The sequence below is a fragment of the Camponotus vicinus genome, unplaced genomic scaffold, assembly GCF_025532165.1.
Source record: "Camponotus vicinus isolate PSW18456_S1 unplaced genomic scaffold, iyCamVici1.0 SCAF_13, whole genome shotgun sequence".
Taxonomy (NCBI): domain Eukaryota; kingdom Metazoa; phylum Arthropoda; class Insecta; order Hymenoptera; family Formicidae; genus Camponotus; species Camponotus vicinus.
The window spans coordinates 6,040,219-6,055,981 of record NW_028141949.1 but is presented as its reverse complement, the minus strand read 5'-3'; the positions used below and the strand labels follow the sequence as shown (position 1 = coordinate 6,055,981).

The window sequence follows — 15,763 nt, the reverse complement described above, 5'->3', positions numbered from 1 at the left end:
ATTTTGCAATATTATGATGCAAGTAGAAAATTACACAAGCGGCCAGACAGTCGCCAAGGAAAATCCAGCAGTCGCCTGTTTTTGTTTGAATGTCATCTTAGCAAGTCCGTAATTTCTCCGTTTCTCGTCCTTATTTCCGTCTTCCGAGTTTCTCGTCCTTATTTCCGACTTCCGATTCCTATCGCGGTCATTAAGGAGGTTATCGTTGAATCCCGTGCAATTATTTCATTCTAAAGTTCCAATATTCGTTATAAAATGCGTGAAATTGTTCATCTTCAAGCCGGTCAATGCGGCAATCAAATAGGTGCCAAGGTTAGTAACTGTGAAAAAATAAATGCGATAATGACAATCACAATTTTGAAGATTGACTGATGTATTAAAATATTTATCGCGTTTACTATTTTTTAAAATACTTATATTAAAAATTTCAAGGCTAATTTTTGAAAATAATCGATATAACGATTATATAAAAAACAGACTTATGCCTGTTTCTACCAACGTCGTTTAACTTTAATCTTAGCTTAACTCACTCTTTGTCTCCTTCTAACTGTTCCTTTAGAAAGAGACAAAGAATGAGTTAAGCTAAGATTAAAGTTAAGCGGTGTTGGTAGAAATGGCCATTAGTTAAATATGCACTATCACTCTATGATTATTTCTGAATTAATAAACTTATCTTTCTATTCTACCATTTATCATGCTTATATTTTTCTCGACATTTAATTTGGCATTTAATTATTTCTAACAATTTATATAGTTTTGGGAGGTGATCTCAGATGAGCACGGCATCGATCCTACAGGCACTTATCACGGGGATTCGGATCTTCAGCTGGAACGAATCAATGTTTATTACAATGAAGCCTCCGGACCGAAGTATGTACCGCGCGCGATTCTGGTGGATCTTGAACCCGGCACGATGGACTCTGTGCGTTCGGGATCTTTCGGACAAATATTCCGACCGGATAACTTTGTGTTCGGACAATCGGGAGCCGGCAATAATTGGGCCAAAGGTCATTATACCGAGGGCGCCGAACTGGTCGATTCTGTTCTCGATGTGGTGAGAAAGGAGGCGGAAAGCTGCGATTGTCTTCAGGGTTTCCAGTTAACGCATTCTCTGGGAGGTGGTACTGGATCCGGAATGGGAACTCTGCTTATCACGAAGATCCGAGAGGAATATCCGGACAGAATCATGAGCACCTTCTCCGTCGTACCCTCTCCGAAAGTCTCCGACACTGTTGTAGAACCTTACAATGCCACCCTGTCGGTTCATCAACTAGTGGAGAACACGGATCAAGCTTATTGCATTGACAACGAAGCGCTTTACGACATTTGCTTCCGTACTTTAAAGTTGACTACTCCCACGTACGGGGACCTGAATCATCTCGTTTCTGCTACCATGTCCGGCGTGACAACCTGTCTAAGGTTTGTTATGTAAAAGTTACCACATACAGTTATTGAATTATATTATAAATAAATATAAAAAATCCAGAACATTCAGACGATTTTAATGCGATTTTCGCTGCAATATCGACCAATAATGCTTTCGAGAAACTATTGCAATAATAGATACATATAAAAATGATGTATATAAATTGATAAGCAATAAATATACGAGTTATTTATTCTAAATAATTATAGATTTCCTGGTCAATTAAACGCCGATCTGAGAAAGCTCGCAGTGAATATGGTTCCGTTTCCTCGATTGCACTTCTTCATGCCCGGCTTCGCGCCTCTCACATCCCGAGGAAGCCAACAGTATCGAGCTCTCACTGTGCCAGAGCTCACCCAGCAGATGTTCGATGCCAAGAACATGATGGCTGCTTGCAATCCACGTCACGGACGTTATCTCACCGTGGCGGCTGTGTTCCGTGGTAGAATGTCAATGAAGGAGGTCGACGAGCAGATGCTCAACGTTCAGAACAAAAACAGCTCGTTCTTCGTCGAGTGGATACCGAACAATGTGAAGACGGCGGTGTGCGATATTCCGCCCCGTGGCCTCAAGATGTCCGCCACTTTCATCGGCAACTCCACGGCCATTCAGGAACTGTTCAAGAGAATCTCCGAACAATTCACGGCGATGTTCAGGAGGAAGGCCTTTCTCCACTGGTACACCGGTGAAGGCATGGATGAGTTGGAATTTAACGAGGCGGAGTCGAACATGAACGACCTAGTATCGGAATATCAGCAGTATCAAGACGCGACAGTGGAAGATGATGAAATAGATGAGGAAGAAATGGAGAAATAAAAGAGAAGGAGAGGACCTTGCAAATTTTTTTGACGATTGTTTCTTTGGTACTTGTTATTTTTGCTTTTTTAAATAATGTTTTACAGTATTTTATATGTCATTTGTGTACACGTATTTTGAGAGGAGATTTGTATTGTTTTTTGTGAAGTTTATAATAAATAATACGTTGTGACAGAAACATTAAATTGTTTTTATGGTCGCAAATTAATTAACGACTTTTTTCTAAGCACGTGATATTTTGATCGCTTAAGAAATTACTTTTCGCGCTGTCAGCATCATCTATATCAGTTAATGACATTGTATAGCGTGAGATATAAATATACGCGTCTCTTAAATAAGACGAGTATTCGCAGGCCTTTAAAAACGTGATTCTCGTTATCGAATTCGATATCGTCCTTCTGGCCAACTCACATTGATGAACTCAAGGCCTTGGCAAAAATTGGTGATCGCGCATTATCTCATCGGTGCCCCGCGAGGGCAAACACTTTATTATTGCGTGCAATAACGTAGAACGCGTGTTACTGCGTGAGCTGTTACGAATTGCAACAGGCAAAGATGTTGGACAGATCCAGTACATTCGCGCGCGATTTTAATGCGTTTTCTGCTGTAAAATCGATTTAACAATGCTTTCGAGAAATTATCCCCATAATAAAATATTATGATTGTATCAAATTATAAATATTACAAAAGTGATTGCGGAAATGTTTTGACAAGACGGAAAGATAAATTAGCGCGTAATGATTGCACGTTGTGTGATTGAAGAAAAGATTGTTTTGTGTAATAGAAATTAAACATCCACAACGAGATTTTGTACAAAAAAATGAGAGGTATTATTACAAAAATTAATATTATTTTTCTGAAAATATAGTGAAAATAAAAATGTGTATAATTAAAATATGTATAATAAAAAAAAATAAATCTAATGCTATTTTGAACTTCTAATTGTTTTACGATCGATATCTGTCACATAATCGATACTAAGATAGCGTAGCATTTAGTTTGCGCGATGTTGAAATTTTGTATGTAGTATGTTTAATTATAATGTAACACTAAAAACACAAAAATGTAATTGTTTAGATTAAAAGAATCATCAATCTTTTTTATTCAAATTTCAAAATTGTTCCAGTTAATATATTCACAATGAGAGAAATTGTACATGTGCAAATAGGGCGTTGCGGTAACGGTATTGGAAAAACGGTGACAATATTAACCTGTTTTACATTCTGAAACACACGTTATCTTTTGTATTGTAATGTGCAAATATAATATATAAATTTCATTTATCGTAAGAAAAAATTATAATAAATTATCTCTCTTGAAAAGATTAAATTTCTAAATTCAAACATTTATTAAATTAATGTAAATTAATTCTATAATAATTAAATAACGAAACCATGAGATAAATATATATATGTTAAATTTAATTTTTAGTTTTGGGAAGTAATTTCAGCCGAGCATGGATTGGATCGACAAGGCAAATACAACCCGAACACCTCTGAACTTCAAAAGCAACGTATTGATGTGTATTTCTCGGAAGGTGCAGGTATTAATATATTAGACGCAACTGCAATATGTTTTCTTTTTCAAAAGCTAATTTATAATATACTAATTGCATATATTAATCATGTCTTTAGAATATACGACAGAATAGTTGATATACACTGTTGTATTCGTCACAATTAAAAGAGATCGTTATAAAGCGATTATCGCGTCAGATGCGGAATTATTGTGATTGCTTCCTTTTTTTTAGATGAAAGACACATGCCTAGAGCTATACTGCTTGATTTCGATTGCGAAAGTTTGCACAAAGTATTACATGGATATTACGACTCGCCGTTTAAGCCCGACAATGCCGTGTGTGGCAAAGCCGGGCCTAACAATAATTGGGCCAAAGGTCATTACAGCGAAGGAGCCGACATCTTGGAACAAGCCTTGACGATCGTGCGAACGGAAGTCGAGGCCTGCGACTCGATTCAAGGTTGAAAGTTCAATAGCCTCGGCGAAGAATTTGATATTGCTAAGTTGTTAAGAAAATTAACATATTTATTTACTACTAAAGTTTTTCAGCTGAAAAATGAAAGAAATTAAATTATATCAATTATCATTATTACATACTACTAACTCTGTTTCTCTGTCTCGCTAAATTTTATTATTATTAAATTAAAAATTTTCAATCATATATTATTTTTTCCATTGTTTGGAACAACCTTTTGGTAAATATATATTAAAAAAGGATTAATAATTATACATATATTATTAACGAAGGTATACAGATTGTGCACGCTATAGGCGGTGGTGCTGGATCAGGCTTCGGTAGTCTGTTCGCCCAATACATAGCAGAGGAATATCCCAATAGAATTCTAAAATCTTACACATTGATGCCGTCATCGTATGATGGTGTAGTACAACCTTACAACGCAGTGTTAACTATTCCCTACTTGATCGATTGTATCCACGAGGTCTTTTGCATCAGCAATGAAACCGTCAGCCGCATTTGCTCTGACAAATTGAAAATCAAGCCAAACTTCTACAATATGAATTATTTAATTTCGTTCTGCATGTCAGGAATCACAGCGTGTTTAAGGTTGAAATCATGGCATTTAAGAATATATTAATTAAATGTGAAATATAAAACTTTAATATTGCTAAGCTTTTACTAATAAAAAAATATTTGTTATAAAAGAATTTTTATTCTTCATTTGGAAAATTCAAAGAGATTTTTATTCACTTTGTGTTTGTTTATAGGTTTCCAGGTCAATTAAATACAGGCCTCAGAAAGCTTTTGGTAAATATGGTGCCGTTTCCACGACTGCACTTTTTCGCGCCTGGATACGTACCGTTAATACCAAAATATAAGCATCCTTATACGAAACATACGGTTAAAACATTGGTTCAGGATATGTTCAAACGCGAAAGCATATTTATCAATTGTGATCCTAGAAAGGGACGATTTCTTACCGCCGCTGCTATCTTCAGAGGCAGAATATCTCCTAAGGTATCTATTAATATTTAACAATTAGATTTATAAAATAAAATATTCGTATTTTAATATTTTGTAAATGATGATAAAGATATATATATAGGATGAGACGATAATTTGACGACTTAACTCTTTCTTTTAGGACGTTGACAAGAACATGTACTACTTACAAAATTTGTACAGTTCGCATTACGTCAAATGGATTCCACATAATATTAAAACTGCTACATGCGACATAGCAACGTATAATACAGATATATCTGCTACTTCGCTGTCAAATACGACTGCGATTCAGGATGTGTTTACGAAACTGCTCGATCAATTTCAAAAAATGTTCAAAAATAAGGCGTATCTTCAATGGTACCTTGAGGAGGGTATGGAGGAATCTGATTTCTTGGAGGCTCAGAACAGTTTGATATTCCTCATCTCTGAATATCAACAATATCAAGACGCAGAGGCCACAACGGCTTTCGTCGAAGAATCTATATCATATGTTGAAGACTGAAATAAACCTGATATTTTAAATATATATATATATATAGTATTAAATCAAGCAAAGAGATAATTGGATAAATTAATTATTGTATATATGCCACACTTGTTCATTTTTTAATATCATAAATATTTCATTGTGAAAAAGGTCCAAGGTTTCAAGATTTAATCTGTTGCTACTTGTAAATACATACAGCAATGTATAAAAAATATAAAATGTAAGAAAACTAATACAATGATGCAATAATGCTGTATCATAAAAAAAACACAAACAAAAAAATTTAATTTTAAACTAAGAATTCTTTACTATATAGAAAAAAAAATTTTAGATTATCAATTGTGATAAAATCATGATTTTTTAAAGATTTTTATTACAATTCAATCTACGTTACATTTATCCAAGCAACATATTAAGATCTTTATAATTATCACTAATAGAGCTGAATATAATATAGGCGTATCAAAAATTAATGATATAGTTAAACTATACCTTCTAAATAATTATTTTTCAATTTATTATTCGCCACAATTATATCGTTTACCTTCAAATATTCATTCTCATAAATATATATACTATATATGTATTCATATATAAATATTATGGTATCATTATGCCGTATAAAAATCATCTCGATTGCCTATATTACATTCGTTTCATCGATTATAAAGCGTATCATATATAAAAATATCAAAAGGCGGTTTCTCACGAGCGCACAGTCGGTGGTTCTGCGAGCTCTTACAATGATAGGACACAGATAGAAAAGCTGAAGATAGAACCAGAAAAAGAAAGCAGCATCGTGATGCTTTCAGTTTTCCTGCTCGCAAGTTTCGAAGTCATCAGCGCATTCCTCCGCCTCAAAGTCCTCCTCCGCTGTGGCTTCCTGGTACTGCTGATATTCGGATACCAGATCATTCATGTTGGATTCGGCTTCGGTGAATTCCATCTCGTCCATGCCCTCGCCGGTGTACCAGTGAAGGAAGGCCTTCCTCCTGAACATCGCCGTGAACTGCTCAGAGATCCTTTTGAATAGCTCCTGGATGGCGGTGGTATTGCCGATGAAGGTCGAGGACATCTTCAAGCCTTTCGGTGGGATATCGCAGACGGCAGTTTTTACGTTGTTTGGTATCCATTCGACAAAGTATGAGCTGTTTTTGTTCTGTACGCTGAGCATCTGCTCGTCCACCTCTTTCATCGACATTCTCCCGCGAAAAACAGCCGCCACGGTAAGATATCGGCCGTGACGAGGATCGCAGGCCGCCATCATGTTCTTTGCGTCGAACATTTGTTGGGTGAGCTCTGGCACAGAAAGCGCTGAGTACTGCTGCATGGACCTGGATGTCAGAGGCGCGAAACCCGGCATGAAAAAGTGCAGACGTGGGAAAGGCACCATGTTCACCGCGAGTTTCCTAAGATCAGCGTTCAATTGGCCAGGGAACCTGAAAAAAATCAATCTGTATTATTTGCGAATTTATTCGCGAGATAAAAACTTTATTAATCAATCCTTGCTACACAAGGAAGATTATTAATCAATAAATTATTATTTTAAATTAAAATAGAATCTGTTATATATTTAAAAATTTTCATTTTTTCTATGAATTTGCTTATTGGCTCCGTGGATTTTTGTAGATACCTGAGACAAGTCGTTACTCCGGACATGGTGAGCGAGACCAGGTGATTGAGGTCGTTGTAACTCGGATTGGAAACCTTGAGAGTACGGAAACAAATATCGTATAGAGCCTCGTTATCGATGCAATAGGTCTCGTCGGTGTTTTCCACCAATTGATGCACCGACAGGGTCGCGTTGTACGGTTCGACGACGGTATCGGACACTTTGGGCGACGGCATCACCGAGTAAGTGTTCATAATTCGATCTGGATATTCCTCGCGGATCTTGGAGATCAGCAAGGTGCCCATTCCGGATCCAGTGCCGCCTCCTAACGAGTGAGTGAGCTGAAAGCCTTGGAGACAATCGCAATTTTCGCACTCCTTCCGTACCACGTCGAGAACAGAGTCGACCAACTCGGCGCCCTCGGTGTAATGGCCCTTCGCCCAGTTGTTACCGGCACCGGACTGCCCAAATACAAAATTGTCCGGTCTAAAGAGCTTCCCATAAGCGCCGGAACGTACGGCATCCATCGTTCCTGGCTCCAGATCCAGCAAGATCGCGCGTGGCACGTATTTTCCTCCATTTGTGGACGTCGCAACTGAGATGACAAAAATGGAGAATGTGAAAATCATTAACGTTTACTTGCTTATTAAAATATTGTGAAGAACGCAAGAATCCGAAAAATGTTTAAAATAAAAACAAGGATAAGTAACAATATATTATCTATCTGGGAAATAAATCTCTAAATTTTTTAATTATTAAATATAAATATCAAAGATAAGACGTATGACGTGTAAGACGTTAATGATTATATTCAATAGATGCCGTATAAATGACATAAAAGACGTCAAAGCCATCATATTAATTAGTCGCTATTGTCATTCTACCAAAAACTCGTACCGACTATAGTGGTCAGCGGAAATGCGTGCCTGTATCGTTTGCAAATGAGTAGCTATTGGGATATGTTGTCAACAGAATATAAAGATCTGCATTATTCAACTTAAGCAGAATCACAATAAAGAGAATTTTAATTTTATAGACGTTTAATGAAATATGCTTCCTTTTAATCTCTCTCAATTATTATTATAGATATTAAAACTATAACAATGCGTTAAATTCATATATACATATGTAAATTAAAAATTAAAAATATAGAAAAAATAAGGAAAAGATATAGCATGAAAAATAAACTTTTCTGTGTGTTTATTCAAATCTATTTCTAACGAATAATGTACGCAACTGAGACATTTTACGTTAATTGAGCTGCTTTAAATGTGCGTGAGCACGCACCGTGCGTACGTTCTTGGAAATAATTTCATTTCGCGGCGCGAAGAAATGCATGAGAAGTTCAGAAATCGTGTTGCAGCCGCAATCTATAATTCTCCGACCACACAAAGCGGCTATTTTCAGCGTAAATGCGTGTCCCGACGTTCCTCTTCATCCATCGGCGCGGGACACGCGCTTTTCTACCTTTCTCGTTATTGCTATTTTTGACGCGAGGACAGAATCCGGACGGAGAAGAAAGAGAGAAGTCATCTCCACTAGAAAGATCTCTCTCACGGATCGAGAAATCTGTTCTCGCCCGTGAATACGATCTCTTTGTGCTTGTATAATATTCTGTTATATATAATTTCTTTTTTCACCAACTTAGAAACATTAGAAATTATTGTTTGTTAGAAATGTTAAATAATGTATTTGTTAAGTATAATTGTTATTTATATGAATATGCTTATATAAAAGGTTAAATAAAACTACGTAAAATAATTAAATTAGTTGTAATTAAATTAACTAGCTTGAGATATTTTTATTCCATTGTATTCTTGATTTCTAGGCTGATCATCTTATTTGTGCACACTCTCTTTCACCGAGAAGCCAGGTGTATCAAGTAATCCGATTTCCATTAAATATAAATGTATGTCATATATACATGTAATATACATGAAATATACAATATTCAAGAATGCAATATATGGGTCGTTTTTTTAATAGATATCTTATTTTAATCATTTTCATATTTTCATTCTGTTCTAATTTTGATGTTTCTGGACTGATTATCTTTGGACACGCCCTTTCATCAAAAAGGTGAAAGGGTGTGTCCAAAAGTAATCAGTCCAGAAACATCAAAATTAGAACAGAATGAAAATACTAGGTGTGTCAAGTAACCCGACTTCCATTAATATGTAACATATATATGAACATGAAACATTTAAGAAAATATTATGTATATATGTAATATAACAATTATATATATTTATAACATTAATAAATTATGTTTACATAAAAAATGATTTTCAAACAAATTAAAAATGTTTATTGTGAATATAAAAATTAATTTTCCAGCATATAGTAAATATGATAACAATATTCCAATAATAATATTGAATTTGAAGTTGAATTAAATTGTATTTAAAAATGAAAGAAGTGCAAATACATAATTTAATACATGTCCTTACCAGACGCCTCATTATAATATACGGAGATTCGTTCCAGCTGCAGATCGCTGTCCCCGTGATAAATGCCCGACTGGTCGATACCGTGCTCCTCAGAGATAACTTCCCAGAACTGCAACGTGATTCGTTAACATTATGTTACGTGAGTCAATTGCTCAAACAGTTCGCTCATTTCCGGGAATATTAGTAACCCGAGAAAGTAGTTTCGTGTAAAAATAGCTGGAAGGGAAGGAACGGTATCCTATTATCATTTCCTAACTAAAACTCGCCCTGGAAAGAGGTTTATTTTATGCTGTGCTTTTCGCTAAACTCTCGAACCACTCAACGTGTCGAATGAGGAGCGGCTTCCCATCGAGCACATTACCCTAAAGTTCCCGGGTCGCGATGTGACGGGGGGATAACACACGCGACATCCAAAAATAGGGATGCACGGAATTAACGCGGTCTCCCCTGTTCATGTCCATCCTCCGGTTAAAACATTTCTTCTCTCTCCATTTGTCTTGTCTTTACTATTTTCTCTTCCTATTAATAGCAAACCGAGTCGTCGAGGCGACAGCCACAGCGAAATGCATCCCTCTGATTATTCTAACTGTATACTACACTTATTTTCGTGTTGAATAAAAATTAATCTACATCTCTCATTTTTTCAAAGTAAAATATTTACATCATTTTGTCTATATTTTACAAGAAATATATATTATATAATATATTTATAAATTATAATATAATATTATATATTATAACTTATAATATATTTGGCAATATATATTACATTATATATATATTATATATTTCTCGTAAAATATATATCTACAAAACATGTATATTAAACTAAACTCATATAATAAATTTTTTTTTTAATATAAAAAAGATTATATTTCATAGACTTTAAAAAAAATTATACTGATACTTAAATTGTGGATAAATATAATTATTGAAAAATGCTTATTCATCGGGAAATTTTCACAAACCTGCAATAGCTATTTCAATTGCTCGAGAAGCACCGTCGTATATTTTCGTTTAGATCATAAACGTTCTGTAATTTCACAGAAGCTTCGTTCTTGCTTCCTGCAATCGTTAAACTCTTTCAAGCGGAAAACAATACCGCGGAAGTGATAGTGGATCACATCTAATACAAAGTGAAGGGACGATACTCTTCTAAGATAGACGATTGTTTGAGTGTTTTACTTGCTGGACTGACGGAAATAATGCGCATCCGATTGTGAAAATCGGAATGATTTTTAATTTAAGGATTGATTCATTTTAAGAGATTGCACTTTCTTAGGATTATATCTTCAATTAATTTCAGATTTTGAATGACAGAAAAAATTTATATCGCGAATATATATACATTGTTGATTGCGATAGTGATAATTATTTATAATTCATAAAAGCATAATCAATATATAAAAAATAAATATATTTTCTAATATAGGCTTCTCATTAATTAATTAGTGAAGACATTGCATTTTTATCATTTTAACGTAACTCTTAATTATATTCTCATAAAAAAAAGTTACCACTAAATTTGTATGTTTTGCTATGTTACTGATAAAAATGTTTCTGATTCACTGAATCATATCTTCCGGTTTATGGTACAACGTGCGTCATTGCGCGATAAGTAATATCGTGTAAAGAAAAGCCCTAATTCGTAAAGATGTTTCACGAAATGATAAAGGTATCATTTACCGAAGATAAGTTATGATAAAGTGAAAAGTTTACTTTAGCTAAGTGCAGTTAAATCTTTATTTAACAGTTTTCGAATTGAACTGTCTGCCAAATTTTTCAATATTTATTAAAGTAACATGTATAAAAATTATAAACAATAATATAAAACTATTAGGAACAAAAAGTTTGGGAACAAAATATTCCCAAACTGAAATATCCCCAAAATGAATAGAATAGACATACAATTAGAGTATAAATTAACAATAAATTAATAATATACAAAGAAATTGATTTTCTTTACAAAAAATTTAATTTTTTAATATTACGCATAATAATTGATATAATCGAATGTTGAACATCGCGAATCCCCATGTTGTCACGCCTATGAACACGATCAATGAGATTAACGAATCTGAAGTGCTTCTCTCACGATAACACTTTACAATGTTTCCAATAATGTGTCTGACTCAGTCAGAATCAACAAGCAATAAGAATAATTAATTTTAACTGAAAAAAGTAAATAATACGAAATAGTAATTAATAATAAGTATAATTATACTAACGCTCACACATTTTTAATTATATATGATAATTTTAATTTGCTTTAACATGCAAATTTTACAATCGCGTGTAATAAAAGCAATTTTTTTATTTTATCAACGTTCTTCTCATTGAGAATAATTTATGATGATTTTTCAAATAACTGATTTTCCCAAAAGATGAATCTTGAAACGACCGACTTCATTCGTTTCACGCCAATGGATAATGGAGACGATTACTGTAGAATTTTAAGTGCTCTCTAAGTACATACTAAGTAAGCTCGTTTCTCTTTCCTGCCCTCGCCCCTTATGTACGCTAGCGCGATTAAAACTTGGGTCACTTTACGCACTTTGGCCGCACGAGATAGAAGGGGGAATCTCAATAGCGAGACGAGCAGCTCTTTAAATTCCATCTCGTTATGCACCGCCTTATCTTCGACTCAATTATAGCCGCAGTCAAATGATATCACTCAGAAAGATTGTATTGTTCAATGTTTTTTATGATTGCATTGTCCAATGGTTTTTTATGGAATAATGCTCGTATTTTTGCTGATTACTATTTCGTTGAGTTTATTCGCCAAGAAAGGCAAAGACCAGAGAAATTGATAAGACTGCTCGAGTTCTTGAAATTATATTTTTATTCTTGCTAATCATTTCAGATTAAATATTTACTTCGTAATTATTGTGTTTTTTCATTATTAAAATGATATCATGTATCTAAAAAAAAAAAAAAGAAATAAACGCGTTTGGCGAGCAGAATAATTCCTCGAAATTGATAGGATTACAAGTAATTTTCGGTTTTTAAATATGATGAATATAACGAAAACGAGAAGAGATAGTTTGAAGAACGCAATTCTTCTGGAAATCACGGCGAAAATGCTCCGATCGATATTTCGAAGACAGTGAGTCACAATGCCCGGCTTGTTCGCGCTTTAATTGACTGTCTGTCGTCTCATCACGCGACATAAACCAGGTTTACGGTTAATTTCCGGCACCTATCTTCGCAAACAAATAAATTATTCTTGTCCTATCGCAATGCTCTTTCGCGAATCTCCACATCCTGTTGAATATACTCGAATATATCATGACTTGTATTTATGCTTTCGATATTAACGTTTAGTTTTTTATCCGTAATTTAAAAAGTTTTTCATTTAGAATCATTGTATCAATCCATGAATTCGTTATTGATATTTTGCTTCGATAATATATTTCGATTAATGAAATATTTAAAGCTCGACGAAAATTGGGAGACAATAAATTGAAATTTGCTAGAAAATCTGCTAAGATATATAACATCATCCTAGTGTATATAAATAATTTTTAAAATACTTAAAAACATGAAAACTGCTCCCTTAGTGAACAGCAATTTCTCATTAAATTTGCTGAAAAAGACTCAACATCGAATTTACAGAGTTTGAAATTCAAATACACAGGCAGTGATTTTACTTTCACATTAAATTCTCTCGAAGGATTCTTAAGGAAAGACATCTCTTTTTGACGATTAATCGTCGACCTACCTTGGCCCCGATCTGATTGCCGCATTGTCCAGCCTGCAGATGCACGATCTCCCTCATCTTGCCTTTCTTTCAGCGCGGAAAAACGGAGCGCGTGGCGAATAAGAACAGCTGATTTCTTCCCGATCCTCCTGTATATCCTGTCGCGGCTCGATACTTTGCCGGGTGCTGTGACGTGCGTACTTGGATGCGTCGAAATGGAATGCGTAGCTGTGCGTAGCGTGTGCAGCTGAGTGCAACCGAGACGAGGTGTGCAGCCGGCCGTCGCGAGTCGGGTCTGCGAATGGATGACGAGCCGGACGAGGGAAACGCACTCGTGTCGGCCTCCTGAGCTCCACTCTCCCGAAGCGGAGCTACGGCGCTTGGCGATGATGGGGTTAAGCCTAAGAGAGGAGCGGGGAGAGCAATCCGTCGTCCTGACGGAAAGAGAAGGAAAGGAGAACGAAAGATTGAAAGAGAAAGAGAGAGAAAAATAGAGGGAGGGAGGGAGCGAGGGGAGGAAAAACGACGGGGCTGGTTTTCGCATCCGGGGTTACACTCCGAGAAGGGTGTGTGTAAACCCTCGGCGATACACAAATCTGTATCCCGAAGTACGAGCGCTCTTCCAGTCCGTTTGTTTCTTTTCTCTCTATGAATAGGTACGTCGTACGAAGCTTCTGATCATCAAAGCGAGTAATTACTTCTTCTTTTTTTCTTTATCTATAGCTCTTGAGTTTGGAGCGCGAAATCGATTCTTCGAATATAATGCGAATTAATTACTGCCGCGATTTGATTACCGGAAGCTGCAAATTATATATATGTATAGTTAGTATGGGTTCGCGTCAGTGTGAAATATTATTATTGAATGCGACGGTACGATTACTCTTTATATCGAATTACCTTGGAGCTCATTCACCGGAACTGTAACAGGAGATAGGATTTTTTTTGGAAAGTACATACTTCCTTCTGGTTGTGAATACAAGGTATCACGTTTAACGGGAAGCGTTTCGGTCATATGAATTCTGGGGCACACACAACGCTTGCATGCTGTTAATGTCTGGGAATTATAATCGACGACGGTATTCCCATGTCAGGATGTAATAAATATTATAGATTAACATATTTTTAATTACATTAATTTCCTTTTCTTCAGTTTAATCACTTTTGTTTAATCACTTTCAGGCAGAAATTAAAGACATTTTTTTTAGTTTCTTTGGAGTTTGCCAAAAATAGCAAAAAAAAAAATATTAAAACTTATAAAATCTATACGTTAAAAATTTTATACAGTTTATAAAATAAAATTTCAAAATAAAATTTCAAAAATAATTCACAGATAATTAAATACGCGAAAAACTGTTTACAAGTATTTTATATATTTTAATCTACTCTAACATTATAAACACTCATATTAAAACCTTAATAGTTGTCGTTTTAAACTACAACGTATAATTAACGCACGGAACACAGTCATACGGTTGCATACCACGAATTCTTAAAGCAGGATGTCGTTCTAAAAAAAAAAACGTCGAAAGTGCACGAACGAAGCGAGATGCTGGAAGTCTTTATCTCGTGAATCATTCTCTTAAAGCGACACTCCACGATGGCTTTCCACCGTCCTCGTCGAAAACGATAATAATCGAGACGATAGTCGCGCATCCCGTCTCCAGCTGCGCGCCGCGCTCCTTCATGGTCTCCCGCTGTTGTAAAAAGCTTCCGTCTATTATTCTAACGTCTTTTCTCGGCTTCCCGTTAACATCCGCGTCATTGACACGGTGACACGCGATCATTGTGCGCATTCAGAAAGAAAAGAGTTCGATAAATGTCGGTTTTTATCAAATAGACCAATGCAATTCGCAATTAATTGTTTTCTCTCTCTTTCTTTCTCCTTGTTAGAGATTAGACATTTTTTTGTATTTAATATTGTATTAATTTTTGACATTTTTAAGGAAGTAATGAATTTTCTTTACCATTTCAATGACAGCGCGTCAATGGCTTCTTTTTTTCCAAGTATGGAAGCAACTGTGTCTGATAATCATAACTATCTATTAATCACCGTCATCGAGAAGTCATGTTCTATTTAATTAACCCGCATGTGCATAACTTGTTATACGTCAAAGATTAAACCTGCACTTTTCCGAGTGTATTTAAATTTAACGTCTAAATTTTCTAGAAATAGAACAACTCATTTAGAGGGAAAGAGAATTTTGTGAAATTAAATAAAAAAAAAATTAAATAAATAAAAAAAATAAATAATAAAATAAATAAAGAAGACTACGAAAGAAGAGCCAGAAT

General features: G+C 35.1%; 3 protein-coding genes across 5 annotated transcripts; 2 read left to right on the top strand and 1 right to left on the bottom strand.

The window, feature by feature from the left end:
* Positions 1–2,249, top strand: LOC145964226 (tubulin beta-4B chain-like). Its single transcript, XM_083086713.1, has 3 exons — positions 1–312; positions 755–1,419; positions 1,636–2,249. The coding sequence occupies exons 1-3, from the start codon at positions 256–258 to the stop codon at positions 2,240–2,242; spliced, it is 1,329 nt and encodes a 442-aa protein (XP_082942839.1). The 5' UTR covers positions 1–255; the 3' UTR covers positions 2,243–2,249.
* A 982-nt stretch (positions 2,250–3,231) lies between these two features.
* LOC145964227 (tubulin beta chain-like) lies at positions 3,232–5,926 on the top strand. Of its 3 annotated transcripts, none has more exons than XM_083086715.1 (6): positions 3,232–3,439; positions 3,674–3,779; positions 3,993–4,220; positions 4,508–4,826; positions 4,988–5,237; positions 5,365–5,926. In XM_083086715.1, the coding sequence occupies exons 1-6, from the start codon at positions 3,383–3,385 to the stop codon at positions 5,725–5,727; spliced, it is 1,323 nt and encodes a 440-aa protein (XP_082942841.1). In that variant the 5' UTR covers positions 3,232–3,382; the 3' UTR covers positions 5,728–5,926. The 3 variants fall into 3 exon arrangements, with proteins under 3 accessions (XP_082942841.1, XP_082942840.1, XP_082942842.1); XM_083086714.1 differs by having other exon boundaries at positions 3,233–3,439; positions 3,674–3,785; positions 5,365–5,919; XM_083086716.1 differs by lacking the exon at positions 3,232–3,439 and adding an exon at positions 3,455–3,527 and having other exon boundaries at positions 3,674–3,785; positions 5,365–5,920.
* On the bottom strand, positions 4,369–13,832 carry LOC145964225 (tubulin beta-3 chain). Its single transcript, XM_083086712.1, has 4 exons — positions 13,496–13,832; positions 9,775–9,883; positions 7,346–7,919; positions 4,369–7,151 (listed from the first exon to the last, which is right to left on the bottom strand). The coding sequence occupies exons 1-4, from the start codon at positions 13,550–13,552 to the stop codon at positions 6,521–6,523; spliced, it is 1,371 nt and encodes a 456-aa protein (XP_082942838.1). The 5' UTR covers positions 13,553–13,832; the 3' UTR covers positions 4,369–6,520.
* Between the last annotated feature and the right edge of the window lie 1,931 nt (positions 13,833–15,763).

What these genes read in the sequence shown, in the direction of transcription:
- LOC145964227 (XM_083086714.1), top strand. Translation starts at nt 3,383, where the DNA reads ATGAGAGAAATTGTACATGTGCAAATAGGGCGTTGCGGTAACGGTATT. An exon ending in GTAACGGTATTGGAAAAACG is followed by an intron (nt 3,440 to 3,673) that starts GTGACAATATTA and finishes TTTAATTTTTAG; the next exon opens with TTTTGGGAAGTAATTTCAGC. An exon ending in GGCCTGCGACTCGATTCAAG is followed by an intron (nt 4,221 to 4,507) that starts GTTGAAAGTTCA and finishes TTATTAACGAAG; the next exon opens with GTATACAGATTGTGCACGCT.
- LOC145964225 (XM_083086712.1), bottom strand. Translation starts at nt 13,552, where the DNA reads ATGAGGGAGATCGTGCATCTGCAGGCTGGACAATGCGGCAATCAGATC. An exon ending in GCAATCAGATCGGGGCCAAG is followed by an intron (nt 9,884 to 13,495) that starts GTAGGTCGACGA and finishes ATCACGTTGCAG; the next exon opens with TTCTGGGAAGTTATCTCTGA. An exon ending in ATATTATAATGAGGCGTCTG is followed by an intron (nt 7,920 to 9,774) that starts GTAAGGACATGT and finishes TTGTCATCTCAG; the next exon opens with TTGCGACGTCCACAAATGGA.
- LOC145964226 (XM_083086713.1), top strand. Translation starts at nt 256, where the DNA reads ATGCGTGAAATTGTTCATCTTCAAGCCGGTCAATGCGGCAATCAAATA. An exon ending in GCAATCAAATAGGTGCCAAG is followed by an intron (nt 313 to 754) that starts GTTAGTAACTGT and finishes CAATTTATATAG; the next exon opens with TTTTGGGAGGTGATCTCAGA. An exon ending in GGCGTGACAACCTGTCTAAG is followed by an intron (nt 1,420 to 1,635) that starts GTTTGTTATGTA and finishes AAATAATTATAG; the next exon opens with ATTTCCTGGTCAATTAAACG.